General features: G+C 38.3%; 2 protein-coding genes across 2 annotated transcripts; both read right to left on the bottom strand.

Annotated features, from left to right (window-relative positions):
• Positions 1-115: 115 nt before the first annotated feature.
• Positions 116-2,238, bottom strand: LOC123884965. The gene is made up of 2 exons (XM_045934198.1): positions 793-2,238; positions 116-489 (listed from the first exon to the last, which is right to left on the bottom strand). Exon 1 carries the CDS (start codon positions 1,960-1,962, stop codon positions 805-807), a length of 1,158 nt encoding a protein of 385 aa, XP_045790154.1. The 5' UTR covers positions 1,963-2,238; the 3' UTR covers positions 116-489; positions 793-804.
• Positions 2,239-17,806: 15,568 nt separating this feature from the next.
• On the bottom strand, positions 17,807-20,428 carry LOC123886544. Its single transcript, XM_045935852.1, has one exon. The coding sequence runs from the start codon at positions 20,426-20,428 to the stop codon at positions 17,807-17,809; it is 2,622 nt and encodes an 873-aa protein (XP_045791808.1).
• Between the last annotated feature and the right edge of the window lie 902 nt (positions 20,429-21,330).

The following is a 21,330-nucleotide window of genomic DNA, read 5'->3' on the forward strand; positions in this document are numbered from 1 at the left end:
CTTATCAAGACATGTAAAAAGTCCCAGCTGTTCAATAAAAGATTATATCCATCGACTAATATACAGTTCACTTGTAAATCATATGTTGAGCTCTTACACCTTAGTGGCTCAAGAGTCAAGACAACAACAATGTTCAATGCATAATGTAGTCACATAAAATCCATAACATGCAAAAATATGTCAATGACAGTTAATCAAATACCTATGGACAAAAGGTAAAGACAACAAGCAGCAACCGAATATGAAGCAGATTCAAACAATACATAAGGTTAGACTACGCCATAATCCTAAATGCAAGTGTTTTAAATAATTGCAGTCCACAACCACAATTACTGCCTTAACAATGTTGAAAAGTACACAACTACCGTATTTATTTACGACTGCATTTTTCCACAATTGTTTTCACTTTCGGTATTTGAAATGTAACCACAGTTGCAACTGCACCGCTACTTGAAACCATTTTGAATCCAGCAACCTATTCCAGTATAGCTGGAATTCATGCAATAGATTATTAGACTAAACAAACATGGCGAGAGAAATTACTATCACAAAAAAGTATTCATGCCCATAAGTGCAAGCTAAAATCAACTTTCACATGAATTACTAGCCAATTATTAAGACTTATATACATCGTGGTATTGAAAAAGGTTAACAAATTTAAAAACAAAACCAACATTTGTGTAAGTAGGAAATGCAAAACGTTAACTAAACTATCTCAAACTAGCTCCAATCAAGTCCTGAACAAGTATTCAAATCGAATATGGAACACGATAACAAATTAAGGCTAAATACCTGAAAACTTGATCATGACATGCCGGTTTTGTCCCTGGTTTGTGCAAGACTCAATTTTTCTTCATAAAGCTTTAATAGATAAGATGTCTCCTCCTTAAAACGTTTTACACACGTATCAAGAAACACCTGCTCAGACACTACAAATGGACAAGTTAAGCTTGCATCCTTTTTTCGCAAACCTTTCTTCAGCAGAAATTGCACAACTGAGGCCCTTGGAATGATACTTTTTTCCAAACTATTCGATAAAACCGACGGTCCTTTTGCAAGGGCAAGCGCATCCCAACCCAATTGATTGACCCAAAAGCTCATCACTGAATTAATTTTATTAATGGATACCAACATACAGTGAGGTTTCTTTCTAAATGCTTCATGAGCATCTTCATCAGACCACCCCCACTTCTTAAAAGCATCGACTTTTTCTTTCCACAATGTTTTGTTTACAGTTAGTTTGGCTTCCAACGCTACACCAAAAGTTGTTTTTGAAGGATTAAACCCTAAATTCTTTAATTCCTCCACTAAATTCAGCATCTCACATTTCAGGAATACCCAACTATTCCTCCGAAGCAATTTTGCAATGCTCGAGTCTGCAACTCCATTCTCAACCAAGATTGTGATGTTGTGTGGCACACGATGCTCACAAAGTAAAGCTGGATATCGTATTGCACTAGCAATAATGTCCATGTCTGATTGCAAGAATCTATAAAGCAATTCATAGGTTGGGACTATATGATTCTCCACGCTTGTAGACAAGATTCTGGGATTCTTACTGACAAGGTTAACAATGTCAGAGTTAGAAGCACCTTTGGAGAGTAAAAATTGAAACTTTGGCAATACCCTTATGGAGGGGTTGCAGGAAAGTAGCCCTGGTAACTTTGCAATGATATCGCGTAGTTGGGAGTTAGAGAAACCATTGGTTCTAAAGAATGTGATAACAGAATCAGGTTTTTGGGCAGTCTTAAAACTAAGATGGTAGGTTGAGCAAAGTTTGGATGCAGATTGTGGGGAGAACCCAAAATTGTTTATGAGGTAGGAGACTGCAAAAGTGGTTGAATCTTCTGAAGTGTTGGTGCAAAAATGTGGAGATAATTGTGATGGGTATTGGTAAGGTTTTGGTGGGAAAGTTAGGTTTTTGAGATAGAGAAAAGTTCTATGAAGATTTGTAGTTAACATTTAAAGGAAGAATCAAACGAATTGAACAATATGAGAGAGAAATCAAACGAAACAATGCATGAATCAAAGAATAAAACCCTAAACCCTATATGATAGGAACAGGTAAATGAAAGGAAAAGATAATGATTTGAAAAATTTGAACCCTAATTCCGATTGATTTCAAAAATGATTGCAGAAAATTTGTTACCTGTTAGTTAGTTTAGTGTGAAACCAAATGGAAGCTGGAAGCTGAAGGAAGAATGAAGCTCCTCCTATTTGGAGAAGAATAGCGCAGGTTTTGAAAGTATAAGGAAAACTTAATGGATCGTGTTATTGTTTTTTTCTTTTTTTTCTTTTTTGATGACGAGCTGGGATCGAACACAGAACCTATAATATACTAGTGACTTATGATCGTGTTATTATTTTTTGTTTACAATGAACTTGGATCGAACCCAGGACCTATAACGTACTACCCAAATCTCTCACCACTAGACCAAATAGAAAAACTTAATCAACTAGAACATTGACCCGTGCGGTGCACGGGTCTGATTAGCTGTAAGATATATAATAATTAAATATAATATACGATAATTTAAATAATGTAAGGTATATGAAAAAAGTTGAGTAACATTAAACGTTTCAACAATAATTTTGTATAAATATTAATACAAAGAAAATTATGTTATATTAAGGAAGACTTCCTTATAGACCACATTCGAAGTCTTAGTCGTATCTTCACTGTCGTCATCGATGATCAATATTTTTAATCATTTTCTAGAAGTAACTTTTGAAATTGCAACATACAACTGACCATGTGAAAACACTGGCGATGGAAGATCCTAACATGCTTTAAAGATTGATCCTGACTCTTATTAATAGTCATCGTAAAAGAAATCATTATAGGAAATTGTCTCCGTTGAAAATTAAAAGGAATTCTCACGTCAGATGGTGTCAGAGAAAATCTAGGTATGAAAACCTAATCACGAATATTACTTCCTGAAATAATTTTAACTTCAAGAACGTTTTCCCAATCTCGTAATAATAAGTCTTGTTCCATTGCATAATCCTATTTTTTCATTCAAATTCCTTAATAGCATAACTGGAACTCCAACTTTAAGTCTCAACTTGTGATTTGGAAGTCCCGACATAGAAATCGTATTCAAAAATTCGGGAGTATGAACATCATCCACTGTTTGACCGTCTACATTTTGTGTGAGTGGAGTATCATAACTCAAATATATTTTTTCTTCACCAGGAATTAAATCCAACATATAATCATTTATTGTGTCGATTATTGAATTTTTAGGAGCTAGTATAGCTCTATTTTGGAAATACGTTATATCGTTCATGTTTTGTAAAAGTTGGGGATAAATGCTTTCAACGATAGAAACAAGAGGATCACCCGAATTTGGAAATTCAATAAATCTGATGGAATGTCAAGTTCTAAATCATCGTCGTTGTCATCTCCAATTTCTCCATCGCCAACACCCAAAACCCATTCAGAAAACAATCTTCTTTGTTCAACATCTGCACTCGAAGCACCACCGAGAAGCCTCATGTTTTTATTCAATATTAAAACTTCACAAAAATTAAATATAAATAATTGAGAATTTTGGTGTAAAAAACAATCTATTAAAAAATTTGGAACTATACTAACTTCGGTTACGCAAAACTCAACGCAGTAGGTCCGATATATAATTTGCAATTCATTAACCAACTTCTCCCGATCAGATAAATAATATAGTCAACAATATTTTTGATATGATATACTTTTAAAATTGATGGTGTTTATCAATTATTGCACATAATTTTAATCACAATTGGTATACTTGCCATAATGGTTGGAAATATTGTCTTGTCCTGAAGGGTTGCGGGTTTGAATCATAGTCAAGACAAAATTGTATTATTTTTTAATAAAAATTACAAGATAAAATGGAGGGAAAACAAATTAGGGTTTAGGGATTGCTTGTGTATACAAGCTTATAATATAAAAGATATTGATTTGATTAAAATAATAATAATAATAATAATAATAATAATAATAATAATAATAATAATAAAAGTGTTGTGGGTCGGGAATATTTTATGATATTGTATTTTTTTTAGAATTTTTAAAAAAAATTAATTCCATAAAAAAAATTGTATTACCTCAAAATATTTTTTTGGTACAAGATGAAGAAAAAAGGAAAAGACAAAAAGAAAATGATCTTAAAAAAATAGTCTCACTAGTATCAGCTAGCATGAGAAGACTCATTTCATCCGGTAGTTTTAGTAGATTTTGGATTGAAAATTGTCAACTTGATAATAAAAATTGCAATCATTTAATTTGGACTCGATTTCAATCATTTATATTTTGGTGAACACTTTGGTACAGTGTTCAAAACCTGTTGGCGCCACGTCACTTCTTCTCGCCACGTCATTTGTCTCGCCATCTCGCCTACTGAGTCTTCATGGATCACTTTTGATTGGGCTTTGCTAATTTTGGATTTATTGGGCCTAATTAAATTTCCTTCTAGTCCATTGTCTGGTCCACAGCCCCCAAGCACGAAAATTTTCATCCCATCCAATCACTTTCTCACCTACCCCTTGTTTTTCCATTTTTGCCCTTGGTCAAAAAATTCGGAACGCGTTTTCCGAATTTTTTTAGTTCAAATTTGGAAAAAATTCGGAAAACACATTCCGAAGTTGTTTTTAAAGGCAAAAAAAAAATCGGAAAACGCGTTCCAAATTTTTTGACCAAGGGCAAAAATGGAAAAACAGGGGGTGGGTGAGAAAGTGAGTGGGTGGGATGAGAAATTTTCCCCAAGCACAAAGCTCGGTGAGGTGAAGTGCTTACATGAGAATTAAACACACGTTCCTATTGCATCTCTGAAGGTAAATAATTTAGCACGTTTTTCACATCGTTCTTGCACGTTCTTTCGCGCGCCATTTGAAAAACCACCTGCACGTTCTTTGTCGCGCCCTTTGAAGGAGATAACTGCAATTAGGGTTTCCCACTAACCCACTTCTAAAATCCCACGATGTATGCTTATCTTCCTATAAATTCAACGCTTCAAGTTGCATTTGAATCACCACTTTCCAAACAACCAAACTCACAAAAAAATTCTAAGTTATTGCAGCTATGGATTCTTCATTCGAGTGTGGTCAATCTCCGGCCTTGCCAGTTATTAAGAGACTCTGTCGTATGCTATGTATTGATATGGAAGAGTTGATGGAGAACTTCGATGATTTTTCTGAGTTTGTGAAGGAACTGAACGATTACACATGAAGGTTGAACAAGGAGGAGAAACGTTTTCTGGATAGCGTTCTCCGCCTTCAGAAGGGGATAACTTTTGATGCTTCCTTTGTCATTGCTGTGGAGAATGTGAAGGAATGCCACACATAGGTGTCTGAAGCCGTGAACAATCAGATTGATATCGTGAAAGAAACCATGGAGGTCCAAGAAGAGATTTTGGGAATATATTTCAACGAGGAGAAGTGGGAGTCTCAGAAGAATGAAGCTGAGAAAATGAAAAAAGATTATGAGGATAAGCTGGAAAAGGTAAAGGATAGCTATGCCGCCACAAAGAAGAAACTTAAGGAAAATGTTGCTGCTCAAGGCAAGCAAATTTCCAACTTGATGAAGGAGAATGAGGAGGCGGTGTCTACTGTTGAGGCCTTGGGTAAGGAGAAAGCCCAACTGAAAAGTGACATCAACGATCTCCAACTTTCCGCCGTCATGCAGCATGATGAGGACTTCTCGTTTGCCTTGGAACAGATAAAAATTCTTTTCCCTGACTTGGACGCAGAACGCCTGGGCGAACTTGATGCTATGAAGCGGATCGTTGATGGGAAACTTGTCCCTTATACTCCTCACCAATAGTTTTAATTATGCTTTTTGAAATAGTTCTTGTACGCCCTTCTGTGGCTTTTTACTTTGTTTCTGTAATATGCCCTCTGTGGCATCGAACATCACGCCCTTCTGAGGCTTTAATTTGATTTTGTAACTCGCCCTTAGTGGCCTTGACATCATGCCCTTCTGAGGCTTTCATTTGAATCTTGTATGAATAATTGTTGTGCTCCATTTGAAATCGTTTTATCTTTATCCTTGCACCTGCAATATTCTTTAGTATTTACAATTAGGAATCATTTTGCGAATAACTTTATATCTGTTGCCTTTTTGGCAATTGCAAATGATTTGGTGCCATGATGAGTCGCCTATCTCTGCTGTATTTAAAAATTTGTTGTTGGTGTTGTACATGTTAATGACCTCGCCTTTTTTTGTATTGCTGAATCTGAAATGGGTGATGGCCACAGAGATTTCATTTCACATGGAGTTTCCCGTCATAGGTGATGGCCAGGGCGTTTTATAGCGCCTGGAGTTTCCTATGTACATTTTTGGTCCAGAGTCGGGTGGCCTTTTTTGGTCCAGAGCCGGGTGGCCTTTTTTGGTCCAGAGCCGGTTGACCTTTTCTTCTTGTCCAGAGCCGGGTGGCCTTTTTTGGTCCAGAGCCGGTTGGCCTTTATTCTTGGGTCAGAGCCCGCAACTTAATGAGGTTGACCTTGAATTTTCATTGGTTCAGAGACCGCAACTTAATCAGGTTAACCTTTGATTTATTTGGTTCAAAGCCCGCAACTTAATCAGGTTGACCTTGAATTTTCATTGGTTCAAAGCCTGCAACTTAATCAGGTTGACCTTTGATTTATTTGGTTCAGAGTCCGCAACTTAATCAGGGTGACCTTTGATTTTTTTTTTTTTTGTGTTGTCATAATTGTAACACATGGTTAACCTTTTCGATTTCAAACCCAAATATGCAATTAATTATTATATAAATTAACAATGAGATATTGAATGCAATGAGCCTCACTAAAAACTCTTGTTTTCTCAAGAGAAAAGAGTGTCTCATTGCTCTTTTATTCTCTGCAAATAAGTTTTGATACATCAAAGGTTCAACAATAATAATATATGAAAAATAAAACAAATGAAAATGATACCGCCATAGGCGGCTTGTTGCGGCGCTCCTCGCCTAGCTGTAATAAAACTTCAAATTTGTAACATTCCATGTTCTGGGTAAGACTCCTCCTTCCATCGTCTTTAAACGGTATGCTCCTCATTCAAAGACTTCGTGAATGCGAAAGGGGCCTTCCCAGTTAGCCGCGAATTTTCCTCCTTTATCTTTCTCCATAGGTCTTTTTAGTACTAAGTCACATTCTCTGAACCTTCTTTGTATGACTCGTGAATTGTATCGCCTTGCTGCTCTCTACTTTGTGGCGAATTCTCTGAAATGTGCCCTTTCTCTCTTTTCTTCAATCATGTCAAGGTTTTCTTCTAGGGCTCTGTTATTTTCTTATAAGGTTGTCGTCTCTCTCTACGCCAACTTGGTGGGTCTATCTCAACTGGGATCATTGCATCTGAACCATAAACCATTGTAAACGATGCTTCTCCCATTGAGGACTGAGGCGTGGTATGGTACAACCATAAAATGGGCAAGATATGAGCTACCCAAGCATCGCCTTTACTAGCTAGTCTTCATTTCAAAGCTCTCAATATGACTTTGTTGGCGGATTCAGCTTGACCATTTGCTTGAGGATGTTCAACTGATATAAAAGTGTTTTGGATTCCCTTTCCACGACAAAATTCAATGACCTTCTCAATGGAAAATTGAGTGTCATTGTCTGATACTATGTATTTTGGCAATCCAAACCCGCAGATGATCCTTTTCCAATAGAACCTCTTAACTTGATCTGTCGAAATACTGGACACTGTTCCGCCTCTATCTATTTGGTGAAGTAGTCCATAGCAATAATATTCCACCTTGTTTGCTTATAATCAATGGGAAATGGACCCACGATATCAACTCCCCACATGAAGAATGGCCAAGGAGATAAGACAGATTTCAAAGGTTCTCCAAGAGCGTGATGTAAATCAGCGTGACGCTGACATTTGTCACAGTTCCTAACATACATGGTGGTGTCGTCATGTAGATTTGGCCAGTAGAAATCTGCCCTTAGGATTTTTCCTACTAATGATCTTGATCAAATGTGACTTCCATAGGATCCTTCATGTATTTCTTCCATAATCGGCTTCGCCTCCTCTTCGCCGACACACAACAACATGGGCGAGGCAAATCCTCTTTTGTATAACTTGTCACCAACCATGGAATGCCAAGCCGCCATCTTCCTTATTTTGAAAGCCTTTTCTTTCTCACTTGGTAATTCATCTTTCTGTAAGTATACCCCTATCTTGGATTATTAGTGACCTGGTAATTCATTTGAGATTTAATGGCTCCTCTTGGAGAAAAAGTGAGGTCAAATTCTGACAATTCTATGGACCATGCCACCATTCTTCTAGCCAAGTTTGGCTTTCTTAGGACGTTCTTTATAGGATAGTCTTCCCTAACTACGACCTTGTGACTTTGAAAATATTGCCTTAGTTTTCTTGCCGTAACTACTATTGCAAGGGATAATCTTTCTATCCTTTGATTCCTCGCTTCTGCTCCTCTTAGGGTTCTACTAACAAAATAAATGGGCTTCTCTTCACCCTCTACTTCTTGAACTAAAACTGAGCTTAAGGCTCTTTCAGAAATTGCTAGATAAAGGTAAAGAGTATTGCCTGGTATTGGGCGTGTCAGGATTGGAGGTGACGCCAAAAATTCCTTCAGCTACTTGAATGATTCTTCGCATTGAGGAGTCCATGAGAATCTCTCACTTTTCTTCAAAGATGTGAAGAAGTGAAAAGCCTTCTCGCCTGCACACGACAAAAATCTGGACAACACTGCTATCTTTCCTGTCAATTGTTGAACTTCCTTCACAGAGGAAGGGCTTCTCATATCAATTATAGCTTGACATTTCACAGGATTCGCTTCTATCCCTCTGTTGGTAAGCATAAAAACTAGGAACTTTCCTACTTGAACACCAAAAGAGCATTTTGCAGGATTCAACCTCATGTTGTATTTTCTAACTGAGTTCAAAATGTCAGTCAGATCTTGATCGTGCTCGCCCTCTTCCATTGTTTTCACCACCATGTCATCAATTTAAACTTCTAGATTTTTCCCTATTTGCTCGGTGAAGACACTATCCATCAACCGTTGGTATGTCGCCCATGCATTTTTCAATCCAAAAGACATGACATTATAGTAATAATTGCAAGTATTGGACATGAAGGCTATATGAGGGGCGTCCATGGGGTTCATTCTGATTTGATTTTAACCAGAGAAGCATCCATGAAACATATCATGTTGCACCCAAGCGTCATCTTTTAGTCTGTCAATGTTGGGCAATGGGTATGGGTCTTTGGGACACGCACATTCTCCACTTCCCGTTAGCTTTCTTTACCATGACCACGTTCGCCAACCAAGATGGATACTTTATCTCTTCGATGAAACCCGCTTCGTTTAGCTTTCCTGCCTCCACCGCTATCGCGGCTCGCCTTTCTTCTCCTACTTTTCTTTTCCTCTGCGATACTAGCTTAATGCTGGGCGATATTGACAACTTATGCGTGATAACGCTTTCTTTTATCCCCGGCATGTCAGAGGGTTTCCATGCAAAAAGATCAACATTCTTTTTCAGGATTTTCATTATCTTCTCTTTTTAAGTGTGCGACAAATCCGTTCCCAAATTTGTTGTTTGGGGAGGCTCCTCGCCAATCTGCACCTACTCTAACTCTTCTATCGGGCTTACTCTTTTGTCTTGAAATTCCTCCCTAGGATCCATGTCTGCATTTTCTATCACATTTATGCCACCTTGTTTTGGGGCTTGCTTCTGTTTGGGCGTAGAACCTGAATTGGAAGTTATTGGAGATTTATGTTGGCCTCATTTGCTAAGCAAGATGTTGGATAGAATGCTTCAACATTGGATACAACATCTAGTGGGTCAGGCTTTGCGTTTTCTTAGTTCCAGAAGGCGGCCATGAAAAGTTTTATTCCTTAAGGTCGAAACATTTAAGGAAACAATCTATTTAAGGAAACATGATATTTGGTTCAAGAATATGTTTGCTGGATACTCCTTTGACCAACTATTCTATCTGAAGCCTGGATTACTCAACAAGCCTATGCTGCAGATACTATATAAGGAAGACTCAAGACCTAGTTTTCATCACTGAAACCGAAATCAATATTTTATAAAAGGAGTCTTTTAGGGTTTTAGTCTTTTGTTGTTCCTTGTTAATTGTATACCTCTCTGGTTGCTACTATTGATTACCAAAGCACAGAGGTGGTTTGTTTTTAGTCGAGTGAACCATTCCTAAGCTTTGAAGTAAGGAATTGGTCTGTGTTAGAAATGTGTCTTCATTATAAATCTGTAACGTTTACGAAATTCTTGCTGGTTGTAAGTTTGAGAGGAGGTGAGGTGGGACCTCATATCTAGGAGTTCCTAGGTAGAGTATAGCACGGGTAGTGATTAGGTGATAAGTCATAAACGAGAATCCCATCACATCCACTTGTTCTCCGGAGAATCCAACCAAAGTTCCCACATATGGTTGTACCTGTTCCTCTTCTAATTGCATGTCCTTAAAGGCTTCCTAATAGAAGATGTCCACAGAACTGCCGGAATCTATTAGGACCTTTTTCACATCACAATTTAGGATTTGAACTTGTATAACCAGAGGGTCATCATCATGTGGCGTTATTCCTTGACCGTCCTCCGCCGTGAAAGACAAATCAGGAATAGATGGGAAAGGTGGGTGCTTGATAAGGTATGTGTTGGATATTTGAAATTGGCTTAATTTTGCTAAAACAAATATTCTAACAAGATGTTGGAAAACATGTTACAACATCATACTTATTAAAGGAAATCTCGCGCATTTATGAGAGCATCTACTATATATGGAAATCCACTGATAAACACGCTTATTGAAGATTTGATCTGATCAGGAGCTTTAAGGATAAGACAAACTTAATGGGATAGGTGGATGACTTATCCTATCTTCTAAAGTCCCTTAAACACTTTTGGAAAGTCTTGATATATCCTTAATGAAGATTGAAAAAGTATCAGATCACCTTTTATGATTCTCAAGGAGCGTCCTATCTATTCTGAAGCAAGAGGAGCGTGCTATTATGCTATATATACGAAGACCAAGCTCAAGACTTAGTATCTCATTGAAAAGTATTAGTTACACATATTGAGTCTTTGTTGAGTCTTTTATTATTTGATTGTAATTCTTGCTTGTGGATTCTATAACACGAGTTAAGAAGTGAGTTTATTATTTTTTAAGGTTACTCCTAAGCTTTGAAGTACGGAGTTTACCGTGTGTGATTCACTTGAAGCTTTTAAGCAAAAGTGAAGTAGTGTCTTGGTAAGTTGTTGCCACATCATTCCCAACATTGTTTAAACAACACAGGTTGTGTTGTGTGAGTGGAAGTGAGATGGGATCTCATGTCTATGAGTTCCTAGGCAGAAGTTGCATGAGTAGTGTCGAGGTTATAAGGCGTAAACCAGGGGTTTGCTGGAGGTCTTAGTTTAAGGCGTAAATCCTAGGGTTTTGCTGGAGGTCTTAGTAACTAGAACTATTAGTGGATTTCCTTCCTGGATTGGTATCCCCCAGAGTAGGCAGTTGGCTGAACTGGGTTAACAATTACTTGTGTCATTTATTTATTCTCTGTCAGTTTTTATATGTTATATAAGATGTGCCAACAATAGAAACAATATTATTTATAAAGTAGTTATTGGGACATCTTAGGCAACATAACTTTAGTGATACCAGAATTTCAATTGGCATCAGAGCAGGCACCCTGTTCTGTTATTTTGGGTGAGCTCCAGGGAAAGTACTTTCTGGTACAATGGACAAAGAAGGAGGGTCAGTGTCTAAACCCCCTTTACTGACAGGTCCTGAGAACTATGATTATTGGAAATCTCGTATGGAGGCTTTCATAAAATCAATTGACAGCAGGACATGGAAGGCTGTGTTACGTGGATGGGAACCACCAATGGTTCTTGACAAGGATGGCAATAAAACTGATGTAAAGAAGGCATATGATGAATGGACAAAAGATGAGGATGATCTGGCACTTGGCAACTCTAAAGCCTTGTATGCAATTTTCAATGGTGTGGATGCTAACATGTTCAGGCTTGTCAAGAGATGTATTACTGCTAAGCATGCCTGGGAAATTCTGAGAAAAGCTCATGAAGGAACATCAAAAGTTAAGCTAACTAAGCTTCAGATGCTCAAAACAAATTTTGAGAATCTCAGAATGAAGGAGGAAGAAACCATTCATGACTTTCAAATGAATGTGCTTGACTTTCCAAATTCGTTTGATGCACTTGGAAAACCTATCTCAGATGAGGAGCTAGTTGGAAAAATACTCAGATCACTGCCTAAAAGATTTGATATGAAGGTGACAGCCATTGAGGAGGCTCATGATCTCTCAAGTCTAAATTTAGATGAACTCATAGGATCACTTCAGACCTATGAAATTGGCTTGAACAGGAGGAATGAAAAGAAAGATAAGAATCTAGCCTTTGCTTCAAAGAGTGTTGCTGATGACTTACAAATTGAATCTGAAGGTGAAGAAAGCTTAGCTGAGTCTATGGCTATGCTTAGGAGACAGTTCAACAAGTTGATGAAGAAAGTGGACCAAAGGCCCAAGCCAAATGGTAGATTCAACAACAACAAACAGTCCAGCTTTCAGAAAAAGACAAATGAAGATGAAAGAGGAGTAAGATGCCATGAATGTGAAGGTTTTGGCCATATCAGAACAGAATGTCCAACCTTTCTAAAAAGACAAAAGAAAAGTCTTGTGGTTTCATGGTCTGATACAGATTCAGAGGAGGAAGAATCTGCTAAATTTGTTAATGCATTAACAGGAGTTTGTGTATCTGACTCAGAATCATGTGATGATGAGGTAACTTATGAAGAACTAGCTGCTACTTATAAAGATCTTCATAATAGAAGCATAGAACTAGCTTCATGATGACCAAAGGTACTGATGCCTTTGAAGAAATGTTACAAAGACAAAACTATGGGAAACCTAAGCCCATTGGTTTTGAACATGAAAGGGTAAAGCAGCAGATGAAGTTCAACAATGCCACCATACACACTCCAATCAACAGAATTTTTGTGTCAGGAGGATTGTCGCAACAACCTATGGAACATCCTATGCTACTTATAAAGATCTTCATAATAGAAGCATAAAGGTTTGCAAAGCATTGGAGAAACAAAAGAAAATCAATGGCAAACTGCAAGCTGAAAGAAATGAGTTACTCACAAACATTGATAATCTCAACATTAAGGTTGAAGATCAGAGTAGTCAAATTCATCAGTTGGAAATGGAAAAATCCAACCTCCTGAGTAAGATTGCTGAACAAAGAGAAGAAGTGACCAAGTTAAATGCTGACTTGGATCATGTCACAAAGGTGGCCAAAATGATGACCAAAGGTACTGATGCCTTTGAAGAAATGTTACAAAGACAAAACTATGGGAAACCTAAGCCCATTGGTTTTGAACATGAAAGGGTAAAGCAGCAGATGAAGTTCAACAATGCCACCATACACACTCCAATCAACAGAATTTTTGTGTCAGGAGGATTGTCGCAACAACCTATGGAACATCCTATGCCCAGGTTCTATAATTGGACATGTCATCATTGTGGAAGGAAAGGACATATTAGGCCTTTCTGATATAGGCTGCACGGATATCCAAGAAGAGATGATCAAGAGTTACATACTCCTGCCTTTTCTAATGTTACAACTAGAAAGAAATGGAGAGAAAAGAAGAAGATCACAGGTCTGATAGCTCATACATCCTTGAGAGCTTCTTCAAGAGAAACTTGGTACTTTGATAGTGGCTGTTCTAGACATATGACAGGTGTTGAACACTATCTTGAAGATCTGAAGTCTTATGCCACCAGTTTTGTGACCTTTGGAGATGGAGCCAAAGGAGAGATTAAGGGAGTCGGTAAACTTGCAAACTATGGCTTACCAAAGCTAGATAATGTGTTGCTTGTAAAAGGGCTTAAAGCAAATCTAATCAGCATAAGCCAACTTTGTGATCAAGGCATGAAAGTTAACTTCACAAAAGCTGAATGCCTAGTTACAAATGAGCAAGGAGAGCTGTTGATGAAAGGAGTAAGGTCAAGAGACAACTGCTATCTTTGGATCCCTAAAGAAGAAGATTTATCCACATGTCTTATTAGCAAAGAAGATGAGGTAAAGTTGTGGCACCAAAAACTTGGCCACCTGCACCTCAAGGGCATGAAAAGGCAATAGCTAAAGAGGCAATCAGAGGTCTTCCAAAGCTCAAAATAGAGGAAGGAAGTATATGTGGAGAATGTCAAATAGGGAAGCAGACAAAGATGTCGCATCCAAAGTTGCAACATCTTACCACATCAAGGGTGCTAGAATTGTTGCACATAGACCTGATGGGGCCAATGCAAGTGGAGAGCCTTGGAGGAAAAAGGTACGCGTTCGTCATGGTAGATGACTTTTCAAGGTTCACATGGATTGAATTTCTAAAAGACAAATCTGAAAGTTTTGATGCATTAGAACTTTGCCTTCAACCCCAAAGAGAAAAGAACTCTGCTATTGTGAGGATACGAAGTGATCATGGTAAAGAGTTTGAGAATGCAAGCTTCCTTGAATTCTGTACCTCTGAAGGAATCAAGCATGAATTCTCAGCTCCAATCACACCTCAACAAAATGGTGTTGTTGATAGGAAGAACAGGACAATTCAAGAGTCAGCCAGAGTAATGTTGCATGCAAAACATCTTCCATATAAATTCTGGGCTGAGGCTATGCATACTGCCTGTTACATTCACAATCGTGTCACTCTCAGAACTGGAACCTCCACTACACTATATGAACTGTGGAAAGGAAGAAAACCAACTGTGAAACACTTTCATGTGTTTGGAAGTAAGTGTTACATTTTATCTGATAGAGAACACAGAAGAAAAATGGATCCTAAAAGCGAAGAAGGGTTATTTCTTGGATACTCAACAAACAGCAGGGCCTATAGAGTTTACAACAAGAGAACCAAGGTAATAGTAGAATCTATCAATGTTGTGATAGATGACTTAACATCTGCAAGAACATCAGACACTGAAGAAGATGTTGCAACAACTTTGCCAACATCTGAAGAAACTGTAGCAGAGAAAGAATCAGACTCAGATGATGAATCAACTATTCCTACACCTGGTCCTGTGAACAAAGTTCCTTCAATAAGAATACAGAAGAACCATCCCAAGGATCTCATCATTGGAAATCCTAACCAGGGAATTGCTACAAGAAGGACAAATGAAGTGGTTACTAATTCATGTTTTGTTTCAAAGATTGAGCCTAAAAATGTAAAAGAGGCTCTTACTGATGAGTTTTGGATAGAAGCCATGCAAGATGAACTAACTCAGTTTAGAAGAAGTGATGTGTGGGATCTTGTTCCTAGACCCAATGGTGTTAATGTCATAGGCACAAAATGGGTGTTCAAGAACAAATCAGATGAAAATGGTGTTGTAACAAGAAACAAGGCTAGATTAGTGGCTCAAGGGTACACTCAGGTTGAAGGACTTGACTTTGATGAAACATTTACGCCAGTAGCAAGACTGGAATCTATTAGGCTACTTCTTGGTATAGCATGCATCTTTAAATTTAAGCTGTACCAAATGGATGTCAAGAGTGCCTTTCTTAATGGGTACTTACATGAAGAAGTTTATGTGGAGCAGCCAAAAGGTTTTGTAGATCCTGCTAATCCTGATCATGTGTACAAGCTGAAGAAGGCTCTTTATGGACTGAAACAGGCTCCAAGGGCCTGGTATGAGAGGCTGACAAACTTTCTTGTTAGTCAAGGATACAGAAAAGGAGGCCATGACAAAACCTTGTTTGTTAAAGAACAGGAAGAGAAGTTGATGATTGCCCAAATTTATGTTGATGACATAGTATTTGGAGGAATGTCTGAAAAGATGGTGCAACATTTTGTACAACAAATGCAGTCAGAGTTTGAAATGAGTTTGGTAGGTGAGCTAACATACTTCCTTGATCTGCAAGTCAAACTGATGGAAGACACCATATTTGTTTCTCAAAGCAAGTATGCGAAGAATATGATCAAGAAGTTTGGAATGGACACTGCAGCACACAAGAGAACTCCAGCAGCTACTCATCTAAAGCTAACCAAAGATGAGAATGGAATTGATGTTGATCAAAGCCTATACAGGAGCATGATTGGCAGTCTCTTGTATCTTACAGCTAGTAGACCTGACATCACCTTTGCTGTTGGTGTATGTGCAAAATATCAAGCCAAGCCAAAGATGAGCCATCTTGTACAAGTCAAAAGAATTCTGAAGTATATAAAGGGCACCAGTGATTATGGGATTCTGTACTCCCAGACAAAGAACTCTACTTTGGTAGGGTATTGTGATGCAGATTGGGCTGGAAGTGTTGATAATAGAAAAAGCACTTCAGGAGGTTGCTTCTTTTTGGGTGATAATTTAATCTCATGGTTCAGTAAGAAGCAGAACTGTGTGTCTCTATCTACTGCAGAGGCTGAATACATAGCTGCAGGTAGCAGTTGTTCCCAGCTGATGTGGATGAAACAGATGCTGAAAGAATATAATGTCGATCAAGATGTCATGACATTATATTGTGACAACTTGAGTGCAATCAATATATCAAAGAATCCAGTTCAACACTCAAGAACCAAACATATAGACATCAGGCATCATTTCATTAGAGACCTTGTGGAAGAAAATTGCGTGGAACTTAAGCATATTGGTACAAGTGAACAGCTAGCTGACATTTTTACAAAGGCACTTGACGCAAATCAGTTTGAGTTTTTAAGGGGCAAATTAGGAATTTGCCTGCATGAAGAAGCATAGCAGTTACAGAAGTTAAGGCGTGCAAAAGGAAACCGTTTTCTCTTCCATCCATTAATGCACGCTAATTTAGGGAAATTATTGCAAACTTCCCTTAAATGTGTCATCACACGCAATCAATTCATTTTCTTCCAAAAATTTAGCTTTGCTCGAGAACCCTATTCTCATACTTCTCCATTCAAACTCCATTGTTTCATCTTCTCAAATCTCAGAAATCACCATTCAAACATGTCTGAATCATCACAAACTACAAAGTCTGGCCGTTCTACTCGATCAAAGGCAAAGATCGAATCGTCTCTAATCATCAAGGATGCTGTACCTGTTACAACTGTTCGTGCTTCCAAACCCAAAGTTCAATCAAGTGTTGCTGAGAAGAAAGGGAAGGGAAAATCAGTTGAAAAGAAGAAAACTCCAAAAGTAAGTGATGTTATCTCTCCATCTGGTAATAAATCTGAGAAAGGAACTTCTAAAAGGAATAGAAGGGATTATAAATCTAAGTTTTCTCTTTCTATGTCTGATTTGGTTTTTGAATCAAATGTTAACACATCTGAGAAAGCAACTGAAGTAGAACCTCAAAACCCTAAACCTGTGTCTGAAGTTGTTGAAACAATTATTTCAACTGCTAGTAACCCTAGTCAAGAAAATTTGGGATCTGACGCTGAAAAGAGAGATCTTAATTCAATGCCTGTTGAAACTGAGATGGAAGACACTCCTACAGAGGTTGAGCCTGACATTGCTGATAAATCACCAACTATTGCTGAGATGGTGACTGAAAAATCAACCCATATGGTAACTGAAGAGGTTGTCATGCAAGATGATGAGACATCCTTGAATGAGCATGAAGAAGTTGAAACTGTTGAGGAAGAACCTGTGAAGGAAGCTGCTGCTGAAAAAGATGTTGAGACAACTGTCACAACATCTGAGTCCTTAGATGAAGAAACTGGAACTACTGATGAGGGTACTTCTGATGATGAAGGAGATACTCAGTCTGAAGAGAGCAACCAGTCCATCCCCACAGAAGAACCAGAGATTGAAGCTGACAAATCTGTAGAAGCTGAGAAAGAAAAAGAAAAAGATGTAGTAGATGTTGATGACTATGTCACCACCAAGACTGCTGAAAAATTAACTGGTGGTATTACAAAGAGATTAAGAAGCTGTACAGGTGTAGCGGCTGGTGCTGGTGCTTCTATGTCTGGTGGTTTTGGTGGAAGCCCTTCCACACTTTTATGGAGCAGCTTCAACCGCTGTCCTTTTGCTTTGAAAACCTTGCCAGTACCTGTACTTTTAATTTCTATAGCACCAGAAGGAAAAACATTAGTCACGACAAAGGGGCCAATCCACTTGGATCGAAACTTACCAACCATATCTTTCAGGCGAGACTTAAACAGCAAGACTTTTTGGCCAACAGAAAATTTCTTTTTGGAAATCATCTTATCATGGAAGTGCGTAGTCTTTTCTTTATCATGGGAGTGTTTGGTTGGGGCAGCCGGAATGTCAAGAACTTTAACCGTACAGACTGCCTCATTGACAACAACTTCACCTGTATGAATGTTATTATCCTGCAAATCAGATTCAATCTTAGCACAAATAGAGCAAAGGTTAGTGTTAGTAACTAAATCCATATAAAAAATAGAATGTTCTTCCACGGGATGTTTCATGGCATCAAAAATGTTAAACTTAGCGACAATGTCGCCAAACTCCATGGACATGGTTCCATCATAAACATCAACTTTTGTTCTTGCCGTTCTCATGAATGGTCGGCCTAGAATGATGGGTGCCCTGCTGGAATTAGTTTCTCCCTCCATGTCTAGAATGTAGAAATCTGCAGGAAGAATCAAGTCATTAACTTGCACCAGGACATCTTCTACCTTCCCAGCAGGGCGGGCATTGCTCCTGTTTGCTAATTGTACGATTAAACCTGTAGGCTGCAAAGGACCAAGATCAAGGTTATTATAAATAGAACTAGGCATAACATTAATACCTGCTCCCAGATCAAGCATACAATTTTCAAACTTGTGATCCCCAATGGAACAGGGAATAGCAAAAACTCCTGGATCATCACACTTTTCTGGCATGGTTTGACTGAGAACTGAGACATTAGCTGAGGAACCAGTTTTGGGCTGAATGAAAGCAGAAACATTTCGTCCCAACCTGACTCTCTCATTTCCCTTCAACTTCCTCTTGTGTGTGCACAAGTCTTTCAGGAATTTTGCATATTTAGGAATCTGTTTAATTGCATCAAGGAGAGGAATGTTAACCGCACATTTTCTGAATACATCTAAAATCTCCTTGTCTTCCTCAACTGTCTTCTTGATATTTTTCTGCACCCTTTGAGGAAAAGGAATTGGTGGCACATATACTCTTTCTTTTTCGGGTTCGGTCTCAGTTGTAACAGAAGGAGGTTCAGGAGCAGATGATGATGCAACGGTTTTCTTCTTCTTTTTCTCTGGTGCTGGTTCTGACACTCTTCCAGATCGCAAAGTAATTGCACTCACATTCACATTCGGATTCGGCACTGTTTGTGCAGGAAGGTTACCAGAGCCCTGAGCTTGTAATTGGCCTATTGCATTAGCCATTTGTCCCATCTGTGTTGTCATGTGCCCCATCTGAGTTGTCAAGTTCTGAATGCTAACATCTGTTCGTTGTTGGTACTGTATGTTACTTGTAGCCATTTGCTTGACAAGGTCCTCCAATGAAGGTGAAGGGATGGCTGGTGGGGCAGAGGGGGCTGCAGCCTGTGACTGATTACCGTATCTGAGGTTTTGATGATTCCTCCAACTAGGATGATACTGGTTGGTGGAGAGGTCAGGATTGTTGTACCTGTTCTGATTGTAAAGGGCTGCTGCTGCTGCATATGCTTGAGGTAGCTCAGTTATTGTTTCATCCTGCAGAATAGGACATGTGTCGGTTGGATGTTCAGTAGAAGTACAAATGCCGCACACTTTAGCTATTTGAGGTCTATTAACTGCCAACTGTTTCACCAAGGAAGTAAGTTCATCAATTCTAGCATCACACTTGGTTTCGAGCGCCTTGATGGAAGGAGAGGAAGACTGAACCTCATTCACACTTGCAGAATTATTTCTAGTTGTAAACTGTTGCGAGTTGAGTGACATGTTCTCGATCAAGGCCTTTGCAGCAGCTGGAGTTTTATCAACAAGTGCTCCACCACTAGCAGCATCCAAAATGTTTCTATCCATTGGTAGCAACCCCTCATAGAAATACTGGATGAGTAATTGCTCGGTGATCTGGTGTTGAGGACAACTAGAAACTAGCTGCTTGAATCTTTCCCAGTATTCTGCCAATGATTCGTTTCCCTGCCTAATGCCGCATATTTCTTTTCTGATTGACGCAGCTCTAGAAGCGGGAAAGTATCTCTCTAGAAAGACCTTCTTCAAATCATTCCAAGTTGTGATAGAATTCGGCTCAAGATAGTACAACCAATCTTTGGCAGCACCCTGGAGCGAGAATGGAAAAGCTCTGAGCTTGATGTGATCTTCAGTTATACCTTCAGGCCTCAATGGTGTAGAACAAACAACTTGAAATTCCTTCAAATGCTTATGCGGATCCTCACCTGCAAGACCATGAAACTTGGGCAACAAGTGTATCAAACCAGATTTCAATTCAAAAGGAATATCAACGTCAGTATATTGGATGCATAGACCATTGTAATTGACATCAGGAGCAGCAAGCTGCCTTAGTGTTCTTTGTTCAGCCATGTTATCAAAAGCAAGTTTAGAATCAAATAAAGTATGCAAAGAGAAACTATGTAAGAATCAGAATCAGATTCGTTAATGAAACAAAAAGAAAGAAGAGATATGGTTAAAATAGATTCAGAAAAATATAAAAACACGAAATTTAGTCTAATTAAGTAAAATAAGATTTTTGGAAATTAGTTTGGAATTTTCTGAAACTATAAAAACAGAAATAAATTAAAATAAAATAGTAAAACACGGAATTTGAACTTTTTAGGTTTCCGTCACCTATTTTGTTCCAAAATAGGGGATTTTGAACTCTGATTTTTTTCTAATGAACAGGTACAGGAAACACTAGATTTGGAGAAGATTTTCCAGAAAACTGTTTTTTTACGAAAACTGATTATTAGGGCACGTAAAAGCCAGAAAACACGGGAAAGCAAGGCTAGAACGCAACCACACAGAAACTGAGTCTAATATTAGCTAAAATCAATTGAGAGTCCCCGGCAACGGCGCCAATTTAATCACCGTCGTTTCGTGATCAAAATAATTTTAAAATAAGTAGTACAAGGTAGTAACCTTGGTCGTTTCGCAAGGACTCACAATCGGTTTAACAATGTTAGAATCAATTTAAAGATTGCAAATTGGGGGTTTTCGGTTTTGAAAACAGTAACAACAATAACGAATTTAATCAATGTGAAAGTAATCAATCCATTGGTTTTAGGAAATCTTGTTTATCATCTATCCTAGGTTCTCATAAGATTGTTCGTTAGTTTATGCTGGACTGATTATGGAACTAATTTAACAAGCGAAAATCAATTCTATAAAGAATCGTTGATTAAGCACCAACGTGTTCAATTGACTATGGAGATGATCAAGCGTCACCGATAACATAGATAAAATCATAACAATAATTCATTCAGCCC

Source organism: Trifolium pratense, linkage group LG5, assembly GCF_020283565.1.
Source record: "Trifolium pratense cultivar HEN17-A07 linkage group LG5, ARS_RC_1.1, whole genome shotgun sequence".
Classification (NCBI taxonomy): domain Eukaryota; kingdom Viridiplantae; phylum Streptophyta; class Magnoliopsida; order Fabales; family Fabaceae; genus Trifolium; species Trifolium pratense.